General features: G+C 40.6%; 1 protein-coding gene across 1 annotated transcript; it reads right to left on the reverse strand.

Annotated features, from left to right (window-relative positions):
* Window positions 1-2: 2 nt before the first annotated feature.
* On the reverse strand, window positions 3-27,937 carry nsd3 (nuclear receptor binding SET domain protein 3). Its single transcript, XM_037779185.1, is given in 26 exon segments — window positions 3-4,816; window positions 4,963-5,167; window positions 5,261-5,367; window positions 5,455-5,596; window positions 5,687-5,803; window positions 5,972-6,094; window positions 6,193-6,339; window positions 6,441-6,553; window positions 6,823-7,025; window positions 8,185-8,341; window positions 10,724-10,870; window positions 12,377-12,556; window positions 14,397-14,597; window positions 14,684-14,810; window positions 14,898-15,023; window positions 16,906-17,036; window positions 17,152-17,197; window positions 18,182-18,282; window positions 18,379-18,673; window positions 18,755-18,996; window positions 18,999-19,371; window positions 19,507-19,661; window positions 20,230-20,392; window positions 20,483-20,737; window positions 21,846-22,705; window positions 27,543-27,937. Coding segments are annotated over 25 exon segments (4,932 nt in total). The 5' UTR covers window positions 22,662-22,705; window positions 27,543-27,937; the 3' UTR covers window positions 3-4,556.

Consider the following 27,937-nt stretch of genomic DNA (forward strand, 5'->3'; position numbering starts at 1 on the left):
TGTTTCACTGAGACAGAGTACAGCTTTATTAAAGTCAAACTTCAGGCATGTCTGAACTCTTCAAACTCAACTTTAGAATGAAAAAGGACAGAATCAATATTCCCAAATAAAAAGACATGTCATGTACAAAAAGAGTGTCGTCTCAACAGTCACACACATTTAGAAGCAGAATTGTACAGGCAAAAAGAGCACGCCACAGTAACATGAGTCTATGCAAGTTCAATGCAAACTATTTACAGGTTCTTCAACAATATGCAGTATGCAGTAACACAGGTCGAAACAGTAATCAACATGGTATTTTTGTGTTCATCCACGTTTTTAATTGAAGCAACACCAAAAGAGATAGATATGACCCCAGTTAGAGTTACTGTAAGTCATTTTACTACAAGTAAAAAGAGATGAGTGCTTATGAAGGTGAATTATTTATTTATTCAAACACTATTTTCCGCTCTGACAGCATGTCAATTAAAAGAGACAGTCGGCAACATTGCACAAAAACAAAAGACGTCACAGTGAGCTGAAACATACCCTGACATAAAAGTGGGGGGTCCATCCGAAATTTATATATATATATATATAAAAAAAAAAATCCTGGACACTTCCTCGTGGCGTATTTAAGGGTCACTTAACTGAGAACAAACATGCTGTCTCTTTAAAAACAAACGTGGGCACTACAATGAGAAGAAACCAACAAAAACATACACATCAGAGAGTGTTTTAAGTGAATGAAATGATGCACGCTGGGACACTTAAACGAGGCATACGTAATACTGCTGCTGGATCAGCTGAGAAGGGGACAAACTGGCACAATGATCATGCATCTGCAGGTGCAAAAATAAAATAAAAAAGGCTGTTGCACAATCTCTGTGCAAGAAAAAAATAAAAAGGACCACAAATAAAGACAAAACGCCAGCATTAAAATCAGGCATTTAAAGACTCTCCAACTAAAACAGTGTCTGATGTTGGAAGCATGCATTTCAGCTGAACAGTCACCTTGAAAAGGAAAGAAATAATTAAAGGCTTTAAGACCAGTTATATAATCACAACTCAGTCAGACATTTTCTCTGAAGCCACAAACACAAGAGTCAAGGATGCCTGCAGTCTGATAATCACACACTTATGAATCCTTTGTAAGAAAAAAAAAAATACATCAATAAATTAAAAAAAAATGAAGAAAATTCAAGTTTACACACGCAGACCGTTTTGAGTTTGTAACTAAAAGTGACTTAATGATGCACCTACCTGATACTGAACAAGTACTGAAGTGGCCTAAGTACCGAAGTGAGGAGTTTGGCAAATTTGGGAGGAGCAAGAAATCACCAAGTTTAGTCTTTTTTTTAGGAATCCACGGAAAAAAATGCTTCCTAAAAGGAGGTGGTAATAACAGAGAGATAAAAGAAGAGCAGCTAAATTTAGAAGAGTGAGAAAAATTATTTGAATTAAGTCTCTTTCTGTGTTCTTTATCCGATTAAGTGCCTCTGTCATGTTATATATGTACTGTATGTAACATTTGTTTTGACCTTCACTGTGCAGAATGACGTTTGTGTGACTAGAAGTCTTGTTTTTAAATTAATGTTTATATCTTAAATCATGTCTGGAAATCTCTCACTTTTCTGCATTCAATGGCTCCTTCTTCTTTCCCCTTTCTTCAGTCTGTTTTCTTCATGATTTACACTCAGGTTATTATTAGATAAACGGTAAACTAATGCAGTCAATGCAATAAATCCTACGTTTTAATAACGTTATAATGTTCTGTTTTTGGTAGGGCTGACCCGAATGCTTCAAAGCTTTGCCACAGTAATCGACCTCAAAACCGCTATTCGAATGCTTCATTTTAAAAAATGTATAAATCCCCAAAAAGTCCATGAAATAAGGAGAATAATCCCACAACATTATTCATTATTCATATTCAGCTTTGAAGCCCAAAAAATGGTATTTGGGACAACCCTAGTTTTTGGAGAGGTGTTGATTCAACTTTATGGTCATTTTGAAGGATCTGCGGTCATTTTTGTGGTGCTTTTGAACTGTATTGCATTATACAGAGAAGTGTATGTGTTTATATCAATGAGATTACAATAAATATTAGAAACACCTGTGAAGTAAAACGCAAAATAATTCACAAACTACAGCCTCCAAAATGACCATAAAATTGAATCAACAGCTCTATAAAACAGCTTCAACAAAACATAACCTTCATAAAAAGGGGATTTATTGCAGGACTGTTGTATTAGATTGCATTAGTTTTAGCTCAGTGTGCCTAATAAACCGAGTGTAATCTCTCTCTCTCAAAGAGACCCTAAATGAACTGAAATGATTTGGAAACATTGGCACAGTTTCACCCCGCGGCTCGTCATTAAACACCGACCACGACGGGAGGCTTTAAAACAAATAATAAGAAAAAGGGCAGAAAACACAAACATGTAACCGGGGTAGAATCACAAGCAAAAGGCTGAGTTCACAGATAAATTTCCTTGAGTCCAGGCTTAAAACAAACAAAAAAAAAGCACAAAAACTGCTCTGAAACTGAAACTTTACATTCCTATATTGAACTGCTTCACACTGCTTTTAACACCAATTACAGTGAGTCACGATACAGGTCGATGAGCAGCGGCTGTTACTAAAGTGTGGAATCATTACACCAAATGAAAAATGACTAAATACAGATATATCATGTAGAACTCCCCATGTTTTTTTTTTTTTTAAATAGTCTATTTCACTTACACTGTGGTGGAGAGGGAGACACATTACTGCACTGGTGTTTGAAAAAGAAATTGGTATAAAATGTGGTGCAATAAATACAAAAAATTTGGATTTGACAGATGAGCGATTAAAAACACTGTACAGGAGTTTGTATTTGTACATCATACTGGACTGGACTGTTGTTATACCATTACGTCTTTATAGAAAGCCCAGCCTTGAGGGTGTTCTCCAGGTGGAAAATGAAGAAGCGCCTCTCGAGGACTTTTCTGTACGAAGCCGGGCTGGCAGTCTTTCCTACTTGTGCCAAAAGAAACCAGCAGCATTTAGGCCACTTTCCTCAAAAATAATAATCCAAAAAAAAAAAAAAAAACACGCCCAGCATCTCACCACGTTTCTGACCGAGAGGAAAAAAAGTTACAACACAGTTTAAATTCCGACGTTACTACGAGAAGAAGAGGTATCCATTTTGAAACACTTGTCTTATGTTCTTTTGATATACATTTCTGTATATGTATGACCTAGGTAAATTGTGTAGCGACAAGCCGTGTAAAAGTGCTTTTCAGAAAAAAGTTTGGCAAAACAAAAAAACAGGAACAAAAACAAGCATCAAAGCGGTCACAGTACACGACGTTACTGAAATGGACTGCATGTGGGCAGTAGTTACTACAGCCAGAATCAAACTTAAGGCTGGTTAACAATACTTTTAAGACAGCACCAGTGATCACAAGCTGAGCCCCTCCGTCTACGATACAAATAACAGTAACTGCTCGGAGGAAATGTGGGAACAGAAATTTATCCGAAAAAAAGAAAATAAAAAGGATCTGTCTTGTCGTTTTAAAAAAGCGTCTTCCTTCTTCCAGGAACAACCAGAGAGGCGAGGCTCCGTCCCTCCTGATCTTTACGTACTTTACAATATTATGAGCCAATTATGTACACAATGGCGAGTGAGACTGGCAATATGAAAATCACAAGTACTTCTGTAATGTCATACCATTACACTATATACCATTATATTTCACCTTAATAGGACTATTTTCACAAGGAGGTCTGCGTAATGCTTAACACCTAAACAAACAAACATAATACACCACTCACCGAGATGAAGTGAGAGAATCTGTCTGTAAACATTAACAAACATAGATACTGTATATAATTATATTCATCTATACCCATAAGTATATTAAAACCATGTGTAAGGAAGGTTGGAATGTAGTGTGGTCTTGAAAAAAATTGCACAAAATTTCCCCCCTTTATTTTCCTCCAAGAAGAAGAAGAAGAGATAAATACGATGACGGATCACGTCTGGAGTGATGATCGGCTGTGGAGGAGGAGGACGAGGAGGAGGAGGAAGGCCGGCTCGTTTCCGTACAGCCATCCTGTGTGTGAGACGCCGACCACGGCTTACAGCAGGTAAACAAGGAGGAGCAGCGTGGCGGTGGAGAGGTTCAGCTTCACATCCTCCTCCTCTTCTCTCTACCTCTCCCTCCACCTAACTGAGTTCTTCAAAGTGCCGGTATCTGACGGCGTGACAACAACTTAAAAATTTCCACAGCTGTAAAAATAAAAAACATAATGAGGTGGTGTGGGCCCTCTGATGGGCGCAGGCGAGCTGTGGAGAGCATTAGTAGTGGTGTTTATGGCAAGAGAGGAGGGAAAAACGGCGCCTGGTCACTTCCCCTGCCGACACTCCAGTCGCTCTCGCTCTCGCCACCCATCGAGGAGTTCGTCGGCGGGTCTCGGCCCGGTCAAAAAAGCACTGTATTCCCTTTGGTCGCGCACTGCTTCAGATCAGAGGTGGATCGGAGGCCAACAGGAGCGCACGTCACAGGGAATGAGGTATTGAGGGAGCTGCGGTGTCACTCTGAAGCCGGATGGCCCGCCTCCGGCTCCGGCTCCTCTTTGACGCTGACAGGGCGGCGTGGCTGGGTGGAGCTGGAGTTGGAGCCCAGGGGACTGGCGGGGTTGTGGCTGGAGCAACAGGGGCGGCCTTCCAGTGCGGAGGATGTGAGCGCCCCCGCCTCGTGCTCCCGGCAGAACGAGCGAGGGCAGAAGTCACAGACAGACGAGGACGGGACACCGCAAACGCTGCAGTCATGCCACGGACATTCCCAACGTCCTGCAGACAGACAGAGGGGTCACTATGGTTTCAAAACTCGGTGCTGAGACCCCCACCCCCAAATCTTTTATCAGCAAGATTTTGGCATCATGCATCTATAGATTTTACTAGATTCACACACACATAGGAGCTCATTGTGTCATTACCGTATGGCGGCTTGGTGAGGTTGAGACACAGCAGGTGGTACGCCTTCGGACAGTCCTTTCTGTCACACATCACCAGCTCGCCTCCCTCTCCGCAGCAAAAACAGAAGTACTCGTGCATGTGTTTGCCCTCCAGCCGCAGCTTCCGCTTCTTCGGCTTAAGCTTGGCGTTCCTGGCCTTCTCCTCTTTCTCCATCACCACAGCGCTCTGTATGAGACATTAGAAAAAGACAAGATGGTATCAAACAGAGCTTCAAAGGGCAGGATTGCTGTAGAGCTGGATTCAGGTAAATGTCCTCACCGTTGGCTGCACCCCGAGGAACCCAGAGCAGTTGTCTGATCCACAGTGACAAGACGACCTCCTGTTGCCCACACAGTGCAGGTTGTAGTTGAACGTCAGCTCCGTGTCTGCGGGACCACCAGAGACAATAGTTATATCATGTAACGTATATGTAGGAAATATAACAGCACATATGTGTTTGCATGTGAGCTCACCAGCCTCAATGTCACAGAGGGTGAAGAGTCCGATGCGAACGTCTCCGTTCACCGTCCACTTCTGCGTTTCACAGTTTGGGCTGCAGCTGTGGTTCATAAACCGAGCCGAGTTTCCTTTTGGGCCGGCGTCTATCACGCGATCCTACGAGGAAAGACGGAGACACTGGGGTTTAAGAAGTGCTTGGTGGAGGCCTCTCCTCTGAACAATGTTTACCAGCGTCACTGATGTTACCTTGGTGAGGGTGAGCATGTAGAAGTTGGCCACGTGATTTTCATGGGCGCGTTTGATTCGCTGCTGGCACTCCTCTGAGTCGATCACCTCTCCCACATACTCTGTAACAAAGTCACCCTGGAGGAAACAACAAACATCCCATTTTTACACAGACACCCTCCTTTAAAATGACTTACAGTTAGTGAGAAGGACTGGGAATCAATGCTTAAGAACAATGAGTTTCACAGCCTTTTGAATCAACAGTTTGTATCTGTTTTGGGTGAAAGGATTGAGCTCATCACTCACCTTCCTGAGAGCCTGGTTGGACCGGAGGCCCCAGCCACGGCCGTCTGTCTTTATCACTTCTGTCTCTGCGTATAGCCGCTTGGAGAAACACTGGTTCTCGCAGCTGTCTCCAGCTGGACACACCTGACAAGAACAACAACATAAAAAAGTAAGGTGCGACTTCTCACGGCTATCTCACCGGTTTATACTGTACAAGAAATGAGCAAAACATGCACACAGACCTGTGGATGACACTCGTACTGCAGCATGCGGTTGAGACACTGAGAGTGGAGGTTGCAAGGATGCTCATCTGTTGGTCTGCAGTTGCATCGTGGGATTTCTGACAAGTCAGCTACGTGCATCTGCACTTTCCCCACTGGTTTGTTGGACTGAAAACACCAAAGAAGAAGTAAAAACACAGCTGAATCAAACTTCAACTTATACCTTTTTTGTGTTATTTGTCGTAAGTGAGATATTAAAATGACATTACCTTGATGCATTTGTAGGGTGGAGGTTTGCGAGAGTTGCGTTCCTGCTCTAAAGCCTCCCTGCTCTCCCTCTGTGCCTTAAGCTCCTGAAACCGTCGGGCAGCTTCCTCCAGAGCTAAAAAACACATCAACATTATCTCAGAGATTCAAACTTCCTGCATCTTTAACCCTACGACTCCCACATAGACCTGATTTTGTCGATTTTACGGAGGAACCATAGCCGGTCAGCAGTAGTTCTAATATAATAGAATATCAGTACCTTCACTAGCTATAAAACTGAACTTGCTACAGCCTCTGAAAGACAGTAATGTCGGGCGGGTTCCCGGTTGAAATCACGACAGGTTTGTCTTGAAAGTACGAGGACACTTTCTAGGAAGAAATTACCTTTCTTGAAGGTTTTGTTGATGTTGATCTGACCCGTGACGAAGTTCTTGTCGTTCTCCACGTAGGGGAAGACGCGGCCCTGGTTGATCCAGTAGTAGTCGTGGGAGCCGAAGAAGAAGACGGGGAAGTCGCCGACGTCGTGGCGAAGGCTCTGAATGTTTGACGGCACCAGGCGAGGGTTGCAGATCTCCGCTGGCCACCACCTGAGAGGTAAACGGGACAGGGACATTGAAAAATAGAAAAACAAATCCTAAAACATGTCATCTGAAGATATTAAAGCCTGAGGGTAGCGTCACACTTGCAACCAAAGTTTTCAAACATTTACGTTGCTTTTCATTCTTTCCTATTGAAACTTATATGACTGATCATTTTTCAGTATTTTTTCTGGCAACAAAAATAGTTTTCACAAGCTCCTGTAAAATCACAGATCACTGACCTATAAGATCTACATGTTTGGCCAATAGAAATGCAGTTTTTTGGGCACTTTATAATTTTTCTTAAATGGGAGAGGTATTATTTGTGTCCCATTACCACATTTGAATCTAGTGCCATGCCAGCAGACTATAAACTGCGGCATAAATATCGAAGAGCACAGTCACACAGTCGGTTTGCAACAGGAAAAACACCACTGCTGTGCTACGCATTTCCTGAATACCTGCATCTATAATATCACATCACATCCTGTTTCATTGTGAAGTGCAAAGCAAATGTGTTGCACTGAACTTAAAGGTCTTATTGATCACATTTTTATGCAGACGTATTACTTGTTTAAAAATAGTCGTCTACAGAGCTTCTAGAAAGGTGCCGAATAAAATTATGTTTTTTCCAAACATTATTACGATTGTGAATTATTCATTTTAAAAATGTTGGCAGGTCCAAAATGAACGTTTTGTTTATCTCTGTGGAAGATATCTTCTAACAAGGCTTGTGAGCCAATAGTAAAACAACGTTAGTATCACGTGGTATCTGTGGGTCGTCGGTGGCTGAGATTGATGGTAAGTGTCTGGAAACGACTTGTTGTGAAGTAAATGCAATGGAACGGGGGGAGGTGGGAATGCGACATCTAGTGGCTGAATGTTATCAATAGCACCTTTAAACAATAATACTGGTGATATTCCATATTTTTGTATATATTTTTAAATGTTTAATGCTGTTTAAAGACCAACAATATGTTAGTCGGTCGCTAGCCTGTCTATTTGTTCCTACTGAAGACAAAGATCTGTGGTTGGTTCTAGTGTTTTCGTGTGATTTTTTTGAGGACAAGAAAAATATAGAATATCACCAGACTAATCCTTGAAATATAACTGTACCATAAACAGTTGCAAAACCCTCAGCAGTCTGTAACCAGTGCTCTCTGCGTACCTGTAGTTGCCCAGTTTGACCCAGACAATTTGTTTGTAGTGAGGTTTCTTCCCCGCCCTGCAATCACTGCAGGACCACGGCCCCTCCGGCGTCTCCATCTCCAGACACTCCGGGTGGAAGGAAGCCGGGCATGTGTCGCAGCACAGCAACTTGCCTCCTACATTTGTATGGATGTATACATGTACATGTATATGTGTGTGTGAGTGTGAGTGTGTGTGTGAGTTTGAGTGTCAGTGTGAGTGTGTGTGTGTGTGTGTGTGTGTGTGTGTGTGTGTGCATGCGTTGTGGGAAATGGGTATGCAAAGAGAGGAGTGTATGATTAGGTGGTGCACCTTTAAAACCTGGACAAACTCTGAATCTCATTTGCAGACAAGCCTGACTAAAAGTACAAATACAGCACCAAGTCGTGGTTTTCCAACTTCTAGTGTGATATGAAAATAGTGTCCTTTTATCTAAAGCTACCATAATAGCATCTGGTCATTATTCTGAAATGAAAAGCTAATGCCAGGAGCTTTTTGTTTGAGAGGAGGCTCCTGTGAGAGCCGCACTTCATGAAAAACATGGTTGGAAACCCTGCATGGGGGTTCTCTCATTGCAGCAGCTACAGCATGTCTGACAATCAGATTCAGAGCACTGTACCAAGACCAGTCTACGGGAAATACATGCGGCAGCACAGGAATAAAATCAGCCAGCGAGTTAACAATGAATCAGGGTTATACTCATATAACAAATTATTGGCAAAAAGCAGGCATGCAGTCCTGCCAGTAAAGCAAACGTTTCCCATCACACATATCCTGCACAGACCAGCTTGCATGGAATCATATATTTTATAATACTGCAATTTGCAAAATGTTAAAGATCGTTAAAAGAGAGTAATTTCACTATTCTTGCACTCCTCTTTAGCTTAATTGTACTGATTGGGATTATATTCCATCCAAGGCAGGTCAAAGCTCGAGAAAATGAGGTGAGCAAAATTTCATTTCATCTGAAAATTTCAGTCAAAAAATAAAACTTAAAAGTTGCAGTCAGTATAAAAAAAAGAGGTGAGGCCTTTCAAATCAAAAACAAGCCCAGAGTGCTGAAGCAGAGAAGCAGTGCACCTCCAGCAGCGATAAGCTCCACAAACCACAGACAGAACCTGAACTAATCCAGAGCATCCTGCATCACTCACTAGTTTAACTACTGGAGGTTTCACCACCAATTAGGTTTTTCCCAGCAGAGAAATTCTTCATGTTGAAAATGAATTATTATAACAACTTTATTGCAGAGATATACAGTATATACCCAGATTGACTGTTCATGCACAGCACGAACAAATCTAACAATGGGCCTCGTGCAAGAACCACACATACAAACAGATGTGTTCTTAAGTGGCACGTACGAGTGATTTTAGAACTTGTCGCATTCATCAGTTTTCTTCTTGTGTACGAACGAAATTCACGAGCGGTCCACTACTATCGTTCATGTACAGATCCGTACGTCTTTCGTCACAGGAAGAAAAAACTACTTGTTTGACTTTCAGAATCATAATGACAATAATAATAATATCTTAATCTATATTAAATTGGAGTTTAAATTAGGGCTGCAGTTTGTCATGTTATGATTTGAGCACATTTTTTGTGCTAAATGCTGTACCTGCGAGGGTTTCTGGACAATATCTGTCATTGTTTTGTGTTGTTAATTGATTTCCAATAATAAATATACACATACATTTGCATAAAGCAAGCATATATGCCTACTTGATAAGAGTATTAAATACTTGACAAATCTCCCTTTAAAGTTACGTTTTGAACATATAAAAATTGTGCGATTAATTTGCAATTAATAGTGATTCATTATTTTTATTTTAATTAAAATTTGGTGAATCCGAACTAACCAAAGTCACACAATAACACAAATAAACTAACCAATAAATGCAGCGGTAGACCAGCCGTGTTCTGCAAGGTAAAATTACTGTTTTTTTTTCAATGGGCATGCCGAACGTCATCTACTGTAGGTAATACACTGACTATGGACTGCCTCATACAACCCCACTTCAAAACACCCAAACTATCTCTTTAACTTGTCATAGTAGGAAAATCTGGTGTTAAAAACATTATAAAGTCAATTGCTCCGTTCTATTCAAGCGTCCAAGTTAGCCAGTGTGAGTAAGCCAACATGCACAATAGCAGGACACTGAAACTGAAGCAACTAAATTGAAGTAATTTTGCTTTTCCTACTGTGACATGTCAAAATGTCTGCTGTGAAAAAGGCTAAGTTTAGTTTGGTAAATCCGACGTCTCGTACGCCCCAGAAAAGAGAGGCTTGGGGTGAGAATACAAAACTGTTCTTGCAGGAGGCCCACTGTTATCTGTTAATGTGTTAGGGAACTTGGCTGAAGTTACTCTGCATTAAAATTAACTGCACTTTTAACCAGTTAATTAACTTTGCACCTCAAGGCTTTGAAATGAAAGATGCGTACAAAAAAAAGGGGGGAGCAGGCACAACACAAACACAGACCAGTGGGACAAAAGGAGAAAGAGAAAAACGGTTCAGTTACCTTTCCCAACATTCTTTTTGGTAGCTGACGAAGGAGAGGGAATCATAGGTAATTTCAACTCAGCACGATTTGACTCAGTCAGAAGGTAGTGGGACTTATAGGCATATGAACTTAATATGGTGTCAGTAAGGTCTTGCACTAACAGCCCTACACAAGACACACAGGAAGAGACGGGGGTGAGCCGCAGTCAAACTCGAAATTACCCAAATTTCACAAAAAAGAGAAAGAAACACTCACAGTCTCGCACACACACACACACACAGAAGAAACAAGAAAAATAAAGTTTGTCCCGACACAAAGAGGCCAAACAGTGCACTCAACTTATTGTTCAACAGGAAAAAAACATTGTTATAAAAAAAAACTTGTCACCATCTCGGACAGACGGGACCGTCTAAAGTAGAGTGCAGTGTCGCAGCCGGAATCATTCATAGTATTAGTATCGTGATGGAGAACAAACATTACATTTCACAGCACTGCTTTTCGTGTACAACAATGCCAAACATGAAACATTTAATATTAAAAGATTATATTATCTAAACAACGTTTATGAGGTTTCAGTTTTCACTCATGAGATGTTACTGCAGTTGTGACTAGGGCTGGGTGATATGGACAAAGTCTTCTATCCAGATATGGGTCATTTCATATCTCGATAATGATATATATTTATTAGGGCTGTCAAAGTTAATGCGATAATAATGCAATAACGCAAATTCGTTTTAACGCCACTAATTTATTTAACGCAATAACGCAACTTGATTTCTAGGTTGTAGCGGGCTCATTTTCAAAGCTAGAACGAAGATACTATCATCATCGTGAAGGAGGCTAAATAACTCTCCAAAATTTTGGAGGTAAAGGTATTTAATACTTGACAAATCTCCCTTTAAGGGACATTTTGAACAGATATAAAATGTGCGATTAATCACGATTAAATATTTTAATCGATTGACACCCCTGATATCTATATCACAATAAAGCATGTTTTCTATTAATTCCATAAATAAATAAATAGTCTATATGAAATAACCACAGGGTAAAGCCTATTTTTGTATACTTTTGTGTGAATTAAATACTTGACAAATGAAAAGTATTTTCTCATTTAATTGAGAATTTTAGTGCAAAATGAACAAAACAATTTCAAGCTAAATTATAGAGGTAAAATTTCCAGCTATACACTGACTGCGTTTACATGCATGCACACAAATACAGAGTAATCAGATTAAAAATATGATTTGATATTTTTGATTTGAGTTTGATCAGATTTTCTGAGAAACCTGAGTTAGTATGTGCTTGTTATTTTCAATTTAGACGGCATAATTGTGTATCACGATATCTCGATATATGATTTCATCACGATGTATTCCATTGAAAGATGATTCGTTATCATGTTGAATTATCGCCCAGCCCTAGTTGTGACTGAGTGAAAAAAGGTTATATTCCTAAAAGAAAGATGAAAAAACTATGATCATGGAGGGTGATCAGGTCCTGTTGATGATCCAATGTGAAGTGCAAGTAAGAAGAACTGATTTTGCTGTTTGTTACAAAAACTGAAGCAAAATCAACCAGTGTGGTGAAATTAAGAAGTTCCACATTTGCTAAAAATCACAGCGCCAGGAGAGGAAGGCCGTTAGCGTGTGCAGTGTTGTGAGCGCTTACCTCTGGCACACAGGAAGCACCAGCCCACGTTGATGGGGGAGGTGAGGAGGCCATTCCTCTTGGCGCTGCCATGGCTGCTGCAGATCATGATGTGATGGGTGATGGCGACGCTGCCCGCCGCCACGCAGCCGTCTCCCGTGTGGTAAGCCACCGGACAGCGGATACAACGCATGAGACGACCTGGACGGGAGGAAGAGGAGAGGGTTTTCAGCTTCAGACTTGGTGGTCACTTTACAACAGGTGCTATGTTTTATGTTCTCTCCGTCACACCAGTCATGTAGCTGTGATACTGTGCAGCGACAGGGAGTGAAACCTTTTCACAGCTCTGTGTGCTGCAGAGTTTTTATAATGAAGGTCAGGTCTGATTCCTTTGTGTGTTCCAGCTGCAATTAAAGGAAATCACAAGCAAAAAATACGACCACTTGGTACTTTCTTTGCTGGCCAAAACAATCTGTTATTTCAGCTGTTAAAATATAATTTTTCCTCCTGTATTCATTGTACTTTAACAGCAAACTAGAATTACCGCCTAGCAGTTGTATGCATCCGCAAACCAGTCACGTTGCAGTTTACATCCCTGTCTGTTCAAAATGTCATCACTTCATCATTTTATCCTGTTAGACATTTGTGTGAAATTGTCATAATTAGCAGATGAATTCTTGAGTTATGGCCAAAAAATGTGTTTTGTGAGGTCACAGTGACCTTTGACCACCAAAATATAATCAGCTCATTTTTGAGTCCAAGTGGATGTTTATGCCAAATTTGAAGACATTTTCAGAATGCATTCCTGAGATATCGTATTCACAAACGCGTTTCGACATTGAACATTTACCCTTGATGTTTTGGACCAGAGGTTCCCAACCTCGGGGTCCAAAGAGTCACAAGATAAAGCTGGAGGGTTGAGAGATGTTTAATGGGGTTGAGAAGAAGAAAAAAATAAGTTCTGCTACAGAAATACACATTTATTTATTGGACTATTCTCTTACTTTTGGCGTTTTTGTGTGAAATATTTGATAATTTTACTTTTTTTGGGCCTAAAACAATCTGAGAAGTTCAGAGGGGAAATGCCTATTTAGTGGAACTCACATCTGAAATGTGAAAAGGGGCCACAAATAGACCCCGATTTTTATTCATAAGGGGTCACAAGCCATGGTAGAATTTATGGCAGAGCTGTTGCTTTGAATTTCATTAGATTGTACAGGTATACCTACTGTAATGAAGTGGCCACTGAATGTGTATAACATCATTTGTGAAGGATATTATTTGAGTTTTAAGAAAATAGAAATAATTTCCTCTCTATCACCACTCTATCATCATCTATACCATACGTAGAAATGCATCCATACTATATATACATATGTAGTACTTACAGTATGGTCACAATCTGACACAAACTGCATTAATCCTGATGGTGTCACAGCGTGAGAAATGTTTTCTAGGTACATTTTTGGTCCCTCTGTATCCGATGCGAGTCATTTTTAAACCACAAGACACCTGAACAGACAGTGCATCTCCTCCCTTTTTCAGATGGGAAATATAATGCACCATCATCTAAAAAAGATTTCCAGGACCACGTCAATTATTTTATTTTTCTCTCTGATGGTCTGCAGCCTCCAGATGCCTCTCACCTCAAACCAAATAGAGCACTTTTAGTTTCAGGTGAAACCAGATGTTTGTAGCAACACCGTGTCACCAAATAGTCTGCAGAGTATGCAGTGAAAGATTTTTAAAGTAATGCAACACATTTTTGTCAGTCCTCTTTTTCTCCATCTACTGTAATTTCCCTCAAGAAAAACACACTCAGGGAAGGACAGCCTTGACCCTTCTGCACTCCTTATTATTTGAGCTTTTTTTCGATTGCTATTTGTCAATAACATCAGCCAGAAGCCTTAATGTAATGGAAAATGAAAGTTTTTCATACACTTTCTTCACACGTTGCTGATGTAGCACCTGCTCATTACCCCCGCAGCTTCCACTGCAGACTCAAACAGGAAGCTTAAAGACAAAGCAGAGGCTGTTTTACCTTTACTGGCTCGCTGCAGGTCTCTCTCAAGGCAGCAGGTAGAGCAGCTGTGCTGAGGGCAGCAGAAGCCTCCGTCCGGGTTGCTGGTTGTCCCCGGGAGTTTACGAGCACAATCCTCGTGGTAGTAACAACCACATCCCGACACAGAGCAGCGCGTCACCTCCCGGCCCGCCGTCTTACAGCTAAAACAAGGATGATTGCCTAGAAAAAAAGAATGAGAAAGTCTGTGATAGTACAGAGCCAAACACAACAGATGTGATAGTGAAGATTTACTCTGATTTGCTCACCATTTCTGCATTCCAAGCAGGTGAATCTGCCTTCAGGTAGGGACGTTAGACCGAGACAGTCCAGGTGAAACTGTCTGCTGCAGTCACCTTCACACACCACCAAACCCTCTCCGTACACCTCGCAGATCTACACACAGAAAGACGGTTCATATAAATCAATACGTGTAAGCTTTTAGAGAGTAAACAGAGATGATGAGTCCAGAGCAGCGCTTACCTGGCAGACGGTGTCTCTCTTGCCGGTGCTGCCGTCCTGACGGGACAAGCCAGAGTCCACAGACTGAGTGTCTGAAGCGTCTGCATCTGCTGCTGCTGGACTGTCAAGACTCTTCCCAAATAAACCCTGTGAGATAAAGAAAGAGGGAGTGTTTTGATTTGTTTTGTGTAAAGGAACGCAGCCTAATGAAGCAAAGAAGCACAAAAGGTAAGCCAACAACTGCTCTTTAAAGTGCGTAAATATACAGACTAGTAAATGGTGAGATCAGGGCTGCAACAAATGATTGTTTTCATTATTAATTAACCCTCTGAGACCCAAAATTGACCTGTTTTTGTCTTTTTTAGGGGGTACAGGGAGTCTTTAGGGGGAGATAGCAGGTCAGCAGTAGATGTCACATAGAAGTGGTGTACATCATCTGAAAGCTGGGAACCTGAAGATTAATTTGAGATGCAGCTCAGCACTGTGTGTCAAGTTGTTCCAGTCATAAATCAGAAATAAACATGAATTAATTCAAATAAATTGTAAAAGTGTATAAAGATTTAGAACATCATGATGTAAGTATATGACGGTCATCCCCATGCTCTATTATGTCTCATAAGTTGTTGCAGCAATTTCCGGGTTGACACCATTTGTTACACAGATTTGGTGCTAAATTTAAAAATTTTTACCACACGTGAATTGATAAAAATGATCAATAATCTCTCCAAAATACCACAAGAAGACACCAAGACCTTGAGGAACACCATAGAAAAAGCCATGCTGTGATCTGGTATCAAAAACGTTTGACATTTGGAGATTTCTGCAAGAATTGCATTTGTTGGCGATTAGATGGCGAGCACTTCTGTTGTGTAAACCGCTCAGAAACTCCTTTATTGTCAATCTAGCTAGGAAAGCCATCCATCCTCTGAATGCTCTAGGTCTCTAGTTTGTGGCTGTAAAGTTTCATGAGGCTGTGATTATCCTAGAGGTCACCATAGGTCATTTTATACAGTGAGGTCAAGTTTTTAAAAATGGTCTCACTACAATAAATTGATTAATATGGGGCTACTAACATCATCACATGAATATAAATGGGCTCATTGGATCCACAAGAGTGTCAGCTTTACAGTCATACCCAATTTATGTAATTTATGGAACTGTCTGAAAGACAGCCAAATCACTCGGGGTTGTCTCAGAGGGTTAATTATCAATTATTCTCTCGATTCATGGTCTAGTTTCAAGGTTGGTCCATAAAATGTCACAAAAATGTAAGAAAATCCTCATCACAAGTTGTAAGAGCCCATGATGATGTTTTCAAAAAGTCTTTTGTCCAACCAATAAAACAGAACCCAGAAATATTCAGATCACTATATACAATATATATATATAAAATATTCACATTTGACAAGCTGGAAATGCTGATTTTTGCCATTTTGCTTAAAAAAAACATCTTAAATGGCATCACATCTTTCAGCTCGAGTTGTGAGGAGTGTAAAAAAAGTCTCACTGCTGAAAATGCAACAATAAAAAATGTGCAAATAGGCAAAATTAAACAGAGACTTGTCTTGTAAATACTGCACAATGAATATCTCTGTGAGGCAAGATAAGGCAAATACTTTGTGTTTATTCTGACTTCTGCATGTTGATGTATGTTTTATAAACTGCAGGTCAGCTGCAACGCTCACTTCTTTTAATTCAAGACTGAAGACATTTGTTTGCTTTTTATTAAATTATTTCTTACAATGCAATGTAACTTTCATTCTTGTAATTTACACCTGTCTTATTCTATTTAGTTTTTATATTCTATCTTTAATGACTGTTTTTAATTGTATTTAAATGTCCTTTTATAATGTTTCTTTTGCACTTTGTCTTGATGCTTTTGATGTTTCATGTAAAGCGCTTTGAATCGCCTTGTTGCTGAAATGTGTTATATAAATAAACTTGCCTATACATATTCTGTGTGCAGGAAGAATACAGCATTTTCCTCTTTGTGCTTGTGTATGTGGTTGTTTCTGTGCATGTTTTCTACCTGTGGGTCGTTGAGGCCTCTGGAGTCAGAGTCGGAGGTGTCTCTGTACTGGGAAGAAGCCATCTCCACATCTGTTGACGCTCTGCTTCGCTTCTTCAGGGGCTTACAGGCATCTGAGATCTCACTGGCTCCTAGAGGATCACATAGAGGGGGGGGACAATAAAAAAGATGAATTAGTATATAAGTATAAAGACTTCCCACCACGGTGGTTTTACAGGCAGGAGGCATGAAGGAAGGATCCCCTACCTTTCTGTGAGCCAGTCCTCAGCGTGGTCTCAGGAGCCATCTCAGCCTGTGAGGACGTTAAACATGGACGTTGACGTTATCATGGTGCTCATTTTGATTCAGGTGGTAGATTCAGATAGTTTGAGAAAATTTCACTCTAAGGCCAAGTTCAGACCAGAGTTATTATAGTAAACTAAAACAGAAACAAAAATAAACAGTGAAAAATATTTTTAGTAAACTGAAACTAAATAAAAAGGATATCCTTTAAGAAAAACTAAAACTAAACTGAAAAATAAAATAAAAATGAACGTAAATTCATTTCAGTTTTAGTTTTTTTTAAGCTATAATACATCACTACCGACAAAAGGAGACAGCATGAATTTTCGGCGACACTTGTGACATCACACCACAGAAATTGAGAGAATTGTGCTATGCCGCAAGTGCTTCACCAAAGTAGCACGGGTAGTATGTATATATACCTACATACCTACATACATACATACCTACATACATACCTACATACCTACATACATACATACATACATACATCTGAGACATTATAGCTGGCCCTAACAAAAACAAACTAAAGGTACTGTAAAACTAACACAAAATATATAAAAACCTTTCTAAAAAACTGACACTAAACTAAACGCAGTCTAAAAAGTAACTAAAAATAAACTAAAATGAAATTGAAAAGAGAAAACTAAAAATAAAATAAAAACTAATTGAAAATTAGATATAACCGTGGTTCAGACAGGCATTAAATAATGAAGCCTCAATAAGCCCTAACAATACATTCAAGCACACAGGTGGTACATTTCTTCTTCTCACTGGTACCTGAAATACGTCCCCATCAACGCCCCTTGTATTTTTCATTATATTTTGCCTTTATTTGATAGCTGAAAGTGAATATAAATAAAGAAAACAGTGTACAGGAAATGTGGGGAGAGAAGGAAATGACATGCAACACAGTTACATGGCTGGAATCGAACTGGGAACGTGCAGTGCTGGTTTTGGTCTGAACGCCAGTTTATCTGTGGAGGACTGGTACCTGTTCCTTTTTGGTTTTCTTCTTAGGAACGGGATCATTGCCTCTCTCGGACTCAGACCTGCTCCTGACTGACCGCCGCTGAAGCTTCCTCTCCGGAGAACCTGAAAACACATAATAAATACAGAGCTGTATCTCTTACTGACTTTACAAATCATCCAATAAAAAAAACACCCTGCATGTCTGTGTTTTCTACCAACCGTGTGGACTACTGTGGTGCGATCCAGGAGAGGAGGTCTGCTGCGTTCCTCCCTCCTCACTCCTCCGACTGGCGGGGGAGCCCCTCCTCTCCTCTTCCTCCCCTTCGTCCCCGTCCCCGTCCCCGTCCCCGTCCCCGTCCCCGTCCCCATCCCCGTCCCCGTCCCCGTCCCCGTCCCCGTCCCCGTCCCCGTCCCCGTCCCCGTCCCCGTCCCCGTCCCCATCCCCGTCCGCGTCCCCGTCCGCGTCCCCGTCTTCCTCCTCCTCTGGACTGGGCTCAGGTTTAGCTCTGCTGTCCTGTTGGAAGCATCAACGTTAGAATATCCTCACAGGACACCTCAGGATATACAATTTCCTGTCTGCATGCGTTACACCAACCTCAGGTGAGCAGTATCCTAGGTCGGGCTGCCGGGCCTCTCTCTCCACTCTCTCCTCCTTCTCTTCCTTTTTCGGAGACGCAGCTGCTTTTTTCTGCAGGAGAGGCCAGTCACACTTGGTGATCTCCACATTCAGCCTCTTCATGGTGATGGAGAGAGGCAGCAGCTTCCTGGCGGCGGCTGTTTTCCAGGCTCTGACTGGTGGCGGCGAGTCCTGCCGTGCAACACAACCAGCGTTCTGTTCGGGGAGCTGGTTTTACACTGGTCCCCCCTCTGGTTCTTCTCTTCATTCGTGGCCTGGGAGTTTGTGTTGTCGTCTGTGTTTGAAATACTACACTGTCGCCGTGGCAGCAGCCTTCGTGGCGGCGGCGGCTCTCTAGCTGGTGACTTCACGTCTCCCTCTTCCTTCTTACTGATTGAGCCGCTGGAGCGCCGGTTTCGTTTCTCAGCTCTGATGTTGGGTTTCCTGCCGGACGTTCCCTCATGGGGGTCCGGGTCAACGTAGATGAAGGTGTAGTTGTCAATTCGCTCCTGCCGCGTCATCACAAAGGCGTCCTCAGCGTGGCCCACGCCCGTCTCCCACTGAGAACGCTCCCGCTGAGGGATGGGCTTCAGAAGCTGGAGAAGAAAACACCAAAAAGATACAAAACAATTAATAAACTTTATTTCTAAATGGAACCCGTCTGGAGAATCGATAAGTGCTGCAACTAACGATTATTTTCATTAATTCATTTAAGAAGCATTCGTACGTACTTTGTGTTTCTCTACGGGGTTTGAGGCCTTGCGGAGCGTCTCAGCCTGAAGGTCTTCATACTGCTTCTTCCCCTGGTACAGGACTATCCTCTTCTCGTGGATCCACGCTCGCTCAGCGACGCTGCCAAAGAACTGGACGTGATACTCCCTGTGACCTGCACAGAGTCATAGAGACCCGATAACAAGCTGTGGCATTTACATCCTCACGCGTTCATATCAAGCCCCCCAGGAAGAGCGCCGGACTATGAAGCAAATTTTCATAGTGGCAAAACAGCGATACTACAACTTCTGTGTTCGTTATGTGATGCCATTGGGCCCAAAAATACTTTTTCCCGTAGACTTACATTGGGAAAGAGACGTCTGTAACTCAGCGGATAATTTTTTTTTAGGTGAATCAACTTCCCAGTACGAACATTTGAATATCCCTTATTTAAATCATTAAGTCCTAAAAGTTGTAAAATGCCGAGAGTTAATTTCCTTCCTCCGTTCATGTGAATGAGACCCAGCTGGAGCGAGGGCTGGGAGGCGGAGTTGAAGGAAACGCTACTGTGCCTGTACTGTGGGCCCAATGGATGCTTAAGACCGCCGGATGATCCGAGTACTTTATCTCTCGGCAGTCGAGCCATTTTAGCATTATTCGCTGCTGTGCAACTCTAATAGGACTGAACGGGAGCCCGCCTCCAACGCTGTATCCAGTTCTCTTAATACATCCATGATTCCTACCTCTGGTGTTGATGCGAGTGTGGACCTTCATCTGCGGGTCAGAAGAGATCATGCAGGGCCACCAGGGGTAGGTGCCCACCTTGGACCACACCAGATCTCCGATCACAAACTCCTTACAGAAGCCCGTCTCCTGGATCACTGATGGATGATGGACCTTCGGAACCTAAAAAGGAACATGAACGTGTCACTGCTCTGCTTTAAAATCCAAACAAGTATGTTTACTATGATCTACAGCGAACCGTTGTGCTCTTGCCTTTGGCGTCTTTGGTTCGGTTTTGATAACGGTCTTCTGAGGCTTCTCTGTCTCGGCTGGGGGTGTTTCTATCGGCTCGGGCTGGATGTGGACATCCTCCGTCTGCTCCGTGGTACCTGCCTGTGCTTGTGCTTGGCTCTGGTCCAGGTTCTGTTCCTGGACCTGCAGCTGCAGCCGAGCAGTCTTTTTCCTCTTCTCCTTCTTCCTCTCATGTCTGCGCTGAATCTGAGTGGCCTCGTTCTTCTGAGACTCCTTCTGAGACTCCTTCTGAAGAGCAGGAAATAGAAAAAAACAACACAGTGGCGACGAGACATCAGTTCACTTGTTTTCTTTTTATATAAAAAAGTAACTCAAAAATGGATCTGTCTGTCTGCTGAAATCTAAACCTCCTCAGATATCCACTTCTTAAGACGATAAACTAAGATGCACACCGTGGAATAATTCCATATGAATTTTAATGGGACATATTAGACTTGTATTTAGTGATTCAATATACACTGCTTTGTAATATCATGCAAAGTATGCTGTTGTTTGTATGTAGATCTGAAACAAATAATCAATAAACAAATTTATCAGGATCATGTATTTAACCATTAAAGTATTTTTTTTCAAGGAAACAATGCTGGTTCCAGCCTCTAAAATGTGAAGATCCGCTGCTTTTCATGGTTTTATATCAGATTAAACCAAATATTTTTGACTTCAGAGCTATTATTTGGACAGAGCAAGCTATTTGAAGACGTATCTTGGACTCGGGGAACTTGTAATCAGCATGTTTCATTATTTTCCGGTATTTTACAGTAAAATTGCAACGAATAATTGATTAGTTAGTCAATTATTAAATAATCGCCAACTAATAACATAATAGATCCTACTCCTTAAATAATGAATTCATTCATTCAGAAAAAGTCATAAAATAGTAAAGAAAAATGCTTGTCACAATTTCCCAGAACGCAGTACAATGACTTCAAACTGCTTAAACATTAAAGATTATCAAACATTTAACAACATTAAATTGATTAAACATAAAGATATTACATTTATAATGAAATAAAACAGAGATAAACGGCTAATCCTCCCGTTTTGACAAGCTGGAGCCAGCATAGTAGTATTTTTGCATGAAAAATCACTTCAACAATTAACAAAAAAAAATCAAGTGTCATGTTTTTTTAATCTCTTAAAACCCACCTGCCCGTCGGCAGGTTAGGGTTAAAATATGATTAATAATTTTTTGAATGATGGTAAAAGGTTTTATAGTCATCAAAATGCATTCAAAACATTGTTGATCACAAACCCTAAACCCTAACCCATAAAAAAGGACACGACTGATGTGTGTGCGTGTGTGTAACTAGCTCGGACACATTACCTGCAGTTCCTGCAGCAGGTCTCCACACAGCGCAGACTCAAACAGCTCTTTTCCGTTCTGATACGTCTTTATGATCTTCAGCTTGATCTCTGGAGAGCTGGTTTTCTTCAGCACCCCACCGGGGGCGTTGGACAGGGTGTGGGAGGGCTGAGAGGAAGGGGTACTGTCCACTAGGGAGGGGGGAGGACTGGAGGATTGCAGGAGTAACGGGGGAGGAGGGGGGAGAGTGTGGGTCATGATGTGAGGCGTATGGGGCAGGTGGTGCTGGGAGGGCAGCTGTGGCGGCGGCGGAGGACTCTGCGGGAGCGGGTGGGTTTGTATGTGAGGTGGGTTTGAGTGGAAGTGGTGCGGGTGGTGGTGGTGATGGGGGTGATGGTGATGGTGGTGGAGGTGTGGGTGGTGCGTGGGCAGAGGGGGGGACACAGGAGACAAAGGTCTCTCCTGGAGACCCGGGCCTCTCAGGACCGTCCCCTCCCCCGGCATGAGGACGTGGTCTCCGTAGCTCCGTATGGCCCCGTAGCCGTTGGCCGAGCCGTTGGGGAACTGTGAGTACATGGAGAACTTGGCCTGCGGCTCGTACATGCCCAGACCGGGCGGGTAGCCGTTGGAGACCTGCGACATGTCCTCCGAGGCTGACGGCGGGTAGGAAAACTCTGCATCCAGGGCAGCATCGTAGGAGGGACCACCATCCTCGCCTGGATCACTGCCGGTGTCGCAGGTGCCTTCCTGTCTGATGTTTGCTGAGTCAATGAGCTGAGGGGGTTGCTGAATTGTATTTCCCATGATCCCTTGCATGAAAGAGAAGGAGAAATCCATTGTTGGGCTCCTGCATCCTTAACTGTCTTTTTCTTTGACTGGACCTGTTGACAGAGATATATGAGACACAGGTAGGCTCTGATTAAATCATTATCAAACTAACTAATTGTCACAACTACACACTGTGTTCAAGACAATCCAATTTATCCCTTACGAAGCCCTGAGAAATTATATAACACTTAGCACCAGCTTAACATTACTGTATATATATTAAATCTGCTCTCTGCATGACCCTTTTTCTGGGATACTCTGCTGCTCCTGGTTTGCTCTGTGTCCGTTTGTTTGTAGCCATTTTATTAATACAAATCTATTTAGGAACATGTAGCACAACATAATCTGACATTTTAAACCTACACATTACATATAAATGCAACATTCTCGGTTTGCTTCCAGCCAGGAGTCTGTACAGTTTTAAAACAGTCCAATAAGAGACAGAAATGCCCCAGAAAACTATCTTAGAAATACTGTAGCACCTGCTGTTACCATTTCAGCTGATATTGTGCGTTAGTGGTGCATATTTGCAAGTGTGGTACACAAAATAATTGCCAACCAGGGGAGCAATACCACGCTTTGCCTGGCGGCTAATCCAGCCTTGATGCTTTATGAAGTTATTATGTGACATGTAGCGCGATCCTGAGAAAACATACTGTACTGTAGCTCTCAAATGTAACCTCACAGCTTCTAATAAATTCAAAAGCTGAAATTATTAGAAGATGAATTGAGCAATATTTCAAGCAAAACTGGCACAAACAAAATTGGTTCCTGCTTTTCAAATGTGAATATTGGTTGATTTCTTTAGTCTTCTATAATAATAAACTGAATATCTTTGAGTTTTGGACAGTATGTAGCACAATCCTGAGAATACATGCTGCACTGTATCTCTCAAATAAATGTAACCTCAGCTCCTAATAAACTCAAGAGCTGAATTTATTAGATTAATTGAACAATATTTCAAGCAAAATACACAAAACAAATCACTGGTTTCTGCTTTTCAAATATAAATATTGGTTGATTTCTTTAGTCTTCTATAATAATAAACTGAATATTTTTGAGTTTGGACTGCTGGTCAGACAAAACAAGCAATTTAATCTATGTATTGATTAATCCATGTATTGAAATAATCTGCAGATATTCAAAAAATGATTGTTAATCAAAGCCCCAATAAACTCACAGGGCTGAAATTAGAAAATATTGGTTGATTTCTTTAGTTTTCTATAATAATAAACCAAACATCTTTGAGTTTTGGACTGCTGGTCAGACAAAACAATCAATTTAACGGTATTTACTTCGACTCTGAGGCATTTGTATGCCCCTTTTTACTATTTCATAGCCCAAATTATGTATCCATGTATTGAAATAATAGATAATAGCAGATATTAAAAGTGATAAACTCAAAGGACTGTCTGAATGTTAGTGGACAGTCATAATTTGGGCTATGAAATAGTAAAAAAAAAGGGCATCAAAATCCCTCAGAGCCTAAGTAAATATCAAATTAAATTGCTTGTTTTGTTTGACCAGCAGTCCAAAACTCAAAGATATTTAGTTTATTATTAAGGAAAACTAAAGAAATCAACCAATATTATTATTATTATTATATATACTGGCAGTATCATTTTACTGCCAGTTTTGCTTGAAATATAGTTAAATTTATCTTCTAATAATGTCAGCTCTTGTGTTTATTAGGATGGATAAGTTAATTTGGGCTATGAAATAGTGAAAAGAGGCATCAAAGTTCCTCAGAGCCCAAGTAAATATCATTAAATTGCTTGTTTTGTCTGACCAAAACAGGACAAATCCTCATCCAAAAATCACCATTAATTATCTTAAACTTGCAACTTGTCCTTATAATTAAGAAGTTCCCCTCTTTAATAGCCATTAATCATCTGTGTAGTGCCTCATTTTAGTGTTATTATTTCATCAACACAAACACCTGGTGGCCTTGCTACCACAAACAAAACAAAAGAGCAGCCCCAAGTGCCTGCTTTGCCCTCTTATAATTGACTCTTTTTAATATCTATTATGCTTAATTAATCAGGGTTAAAAGTGTTGTAGGTCCACAGTGACTACACCAATTGAGGTTTTAATGTATGTTGAACACGCTCAGGCTCTTTGCCAAAGGTGGATAACGGCGATGTAAACATCCATAAAGGTGTCAAACTAACGGTCACTGGCTAACCTATAAACGGCTACTGTTGTTATCTCAGGCTTCATGTGTGTTGTTTATTTAACATTATTATCTGCTGTGACAAAAAAAACGACTGTGCAGACACAAAAAAAAATGTTTCACTGAATGATCTTATAGCTTTCTGTTTTTTTAATCTTCTAATAATTTCAGCTCTTGAGTTTATCAGGGCTTTGACAAACAATCATTTTTAATATCTGCAGAGTACAAGCACAAGACAAAACAAGCAATTTAATGATGTTTACTTGGGCTCTGAGGGATTTTGATGCCCGTTTTTTTTTTACAATTTCATAGCCCATACTATGAATCCATGTATTGAAATAATCTGCAGATATTAAAAGTGATAAACTCAAAGGACTGTCTGAATGTTAGTGGACAATAAGAGGTCAAACTATTTGCAAAAACATCAAAAAAATCACCATTATTATGTTAAACTTGCAGCTTGCACTTACAATTAAGAAGATATTCTCTTTAATAGCCATTAAGTGCCTCATTTAGTGTTTTTATTTCATCAACACAAACACATGGTGGCCTTGCTACCACAAACAAAACAAAAGAGCAACCCACCAGTGCCTGCTTTTCCCTCTTATAATTGACACTTTTAATATCTATTATGCTTAATTAATGAGGTTAAAAGTGTGTGTAACGTTGGCATGTCCACAGCGAATACACCAATCCACTGATTGAGCTTTAATTTGTGTGATTTGATGCCTTTTTTTTTTACAATTTCATAGCCCAAACTATGAATCCATGTATTGAAATACTCTGCAGATATTAAAAATGATTGTTAGTCAAAGCCATGATAAACTCAAGCTGAAATTATTAGAAGAATAATTGAATATTTCAAGCAAAACTGCTTCTCAAATGTAAATATTGGTTGATTTCTTTAGTCTTCTATAATAATAAACTGAATATCTTTGAGTTTTGGACTGCTGGTCAGACAAAACAAGCAATTTAATGATGTTTACTTGAGCTCTGAGGGATTTTGATGCCCTTTTGTTTTACTATTTCATAGCCCAAATTATGAATCCATGTATTGAAATAATCTGCAGATATTAAAAGTGATAAACTCAAAGGACTGTCTGAATGTTAGTGGACAATAAGAGGTCAAACTCTATCCAAAAATCACCATTAACTATCTTAAACTTGCAGCTTGTACTCAAAATTAAGAAGTTCCCCTCTTTAATAGCCATTAAGTGCCTCATTTAGTGTTTTTATTTCATCAACACAAACACATGGTGGCCCTGTCACCACAAACAAAACAAAAGAGCAACCCACCAGTGCCTGCTTTGCCCTCTTATAATTGACACTTTATGCTTAATTAATGAGGTTAAAAGTGTGTGTAACGTTGGCATGTCCACAGCGAATACACCAATCCACTGATTGAGCTTTAATTTGTGTGATTTGATGCCTTTTTTTTTTACAATTTCATAGCCCAAACTATGAATCCATGTATTGAAATACTCTGCAGATATTAAAAATGATTGTTAGTCAAAGCCATGATAAACTCAAGCTGAAATTATTAGAAGAATAATTGAATATTTCAAGCAAAACTGCTTCTCAAATATAAATATTGGTTGATTTCTTTAGTCTTCTTTAATAATAAACTGAATATCTTTGAGTTTTGGACTGCTGGTCAGACAAAACAAGCAATTTAATGATGTTTACTTGAGCTCTGAGGGATTTTGATGCCCTTTTGTTTTACTATTTCATAGCCCAAATTATGAATCGAATCCATGTATTGAAATACTCTGCAGATATTAAAAGTGATAAACTCAAAGGACTGTCTGAATATTAGTGGACAATAAGAGGTCAAACTCTATCCAAAAATCACCATTAATTCTCTTAAACTACATCAACACAAACACATGGTGGCCTTGCCATCACAAACAAAACAAAAGAGCAGCCCCAAGTGCCTGCTTTGCCCTCTTATAATTGACACTTTTAATATCTATTATGCTTAATTAATCATGGTTAAAAGTGTTGTAACCGAGGTAATGTAATTGAGGTTTTAATGTGTGTTGAACAAGCTCAGGCTCTTTGCCCAGCAGTTGGCAAAAGGTGGATATAACGGTGATGTAAACATCCATAAAAGTGTCAAACTAACGGTCACTAATGGCTCCTGTTGTTATCTCAAGGCTTCATGCGTGTTTGTTTATTTATTAAACATGAATATCTGCTTATAAAACTGCGCAGACACACACAACAAACGTTTCACTGAATGATCTTATAGCTCTGCTGCGATGTTAGCCCCTAAAAGCCTTAAAGCTACCTGGCTGTGGAAAAAAAGGGGGGATTGTGTTGATAAAAACGAGCGTTGGAAACCGTTAAAAGCCAAACGGTTGTGTTTTTGAACACCAACGGCTAACCGTTCAAACCGTCAGACGTTATAACCGTTTTAACCGTTTGAAATGTGCCACACATATAAAAGGGAGATGAAAGAGGAGCTAATGCTAGCTATGCTAACGTTACATTTTGAGCCAACATGGCTGCCTTTTTGCCCCTTTAAATCAAACTGATTAAACCTCCATCGCTGGGAGGTTTTTAACAGAGAAATGTGGTACAAAATAAGCCAGCTAGGAGCCTGAAAACACGGTGTTAGATGAGACACAGAGAGACAACAACATGCAGGCAGACATGGCTATAAAGAAGGAGAAGCTTTAGATTATCAAGAGATATTAAAATATATATATCAATACCTTCAGCGTGTCCCATTCTAAACACATACACCAGCCAGCAACGGTTCCTCGTTTATATATATATATATAAGGAGAAAAAAACAACAAAAATAATCCTGTGTTATTATAGATAAAGCGCAGGCCTTTTTTTTCTTCGTTTTAACGCAATTCTCCACAGAGACGAGGAGGAGGAGGAGAAGGAGGAGGAGGTGTTACACGCTATCTGGTCGCTGCCCAATCCCACAGCTTCTTCTTCTTCAGTGTGAAGTAGAAACACATATAAGATATGATCAATATCTTGCGTGCAGTCTTCTTTAATAATAATAATAGCTATAATCTTCCTCTGGTTTTAACAAAAGCTTCTGTTTCTGTTTTAAGGTGCTGCAGGCCTGCTGGTCCACTCGGTGTCTCCTAGT

This window comes from Sebastes umbrosus, chromosome 8 (genome assembly GCF_015220745.1).
Source record: "Sebastes umbrosus isolate fSebUmb1 chromosome 8, fSebUmb1.pri, whole genome shotgun sequence".
In the NCBI taxonomy this organism is placed as follows: domain Eukaryota; kingdom Metazoa; phylum Chordata; class Actinopteri; order Perciformes; family Sebastidae; genus Sebastes; species Sebastes umbrosus.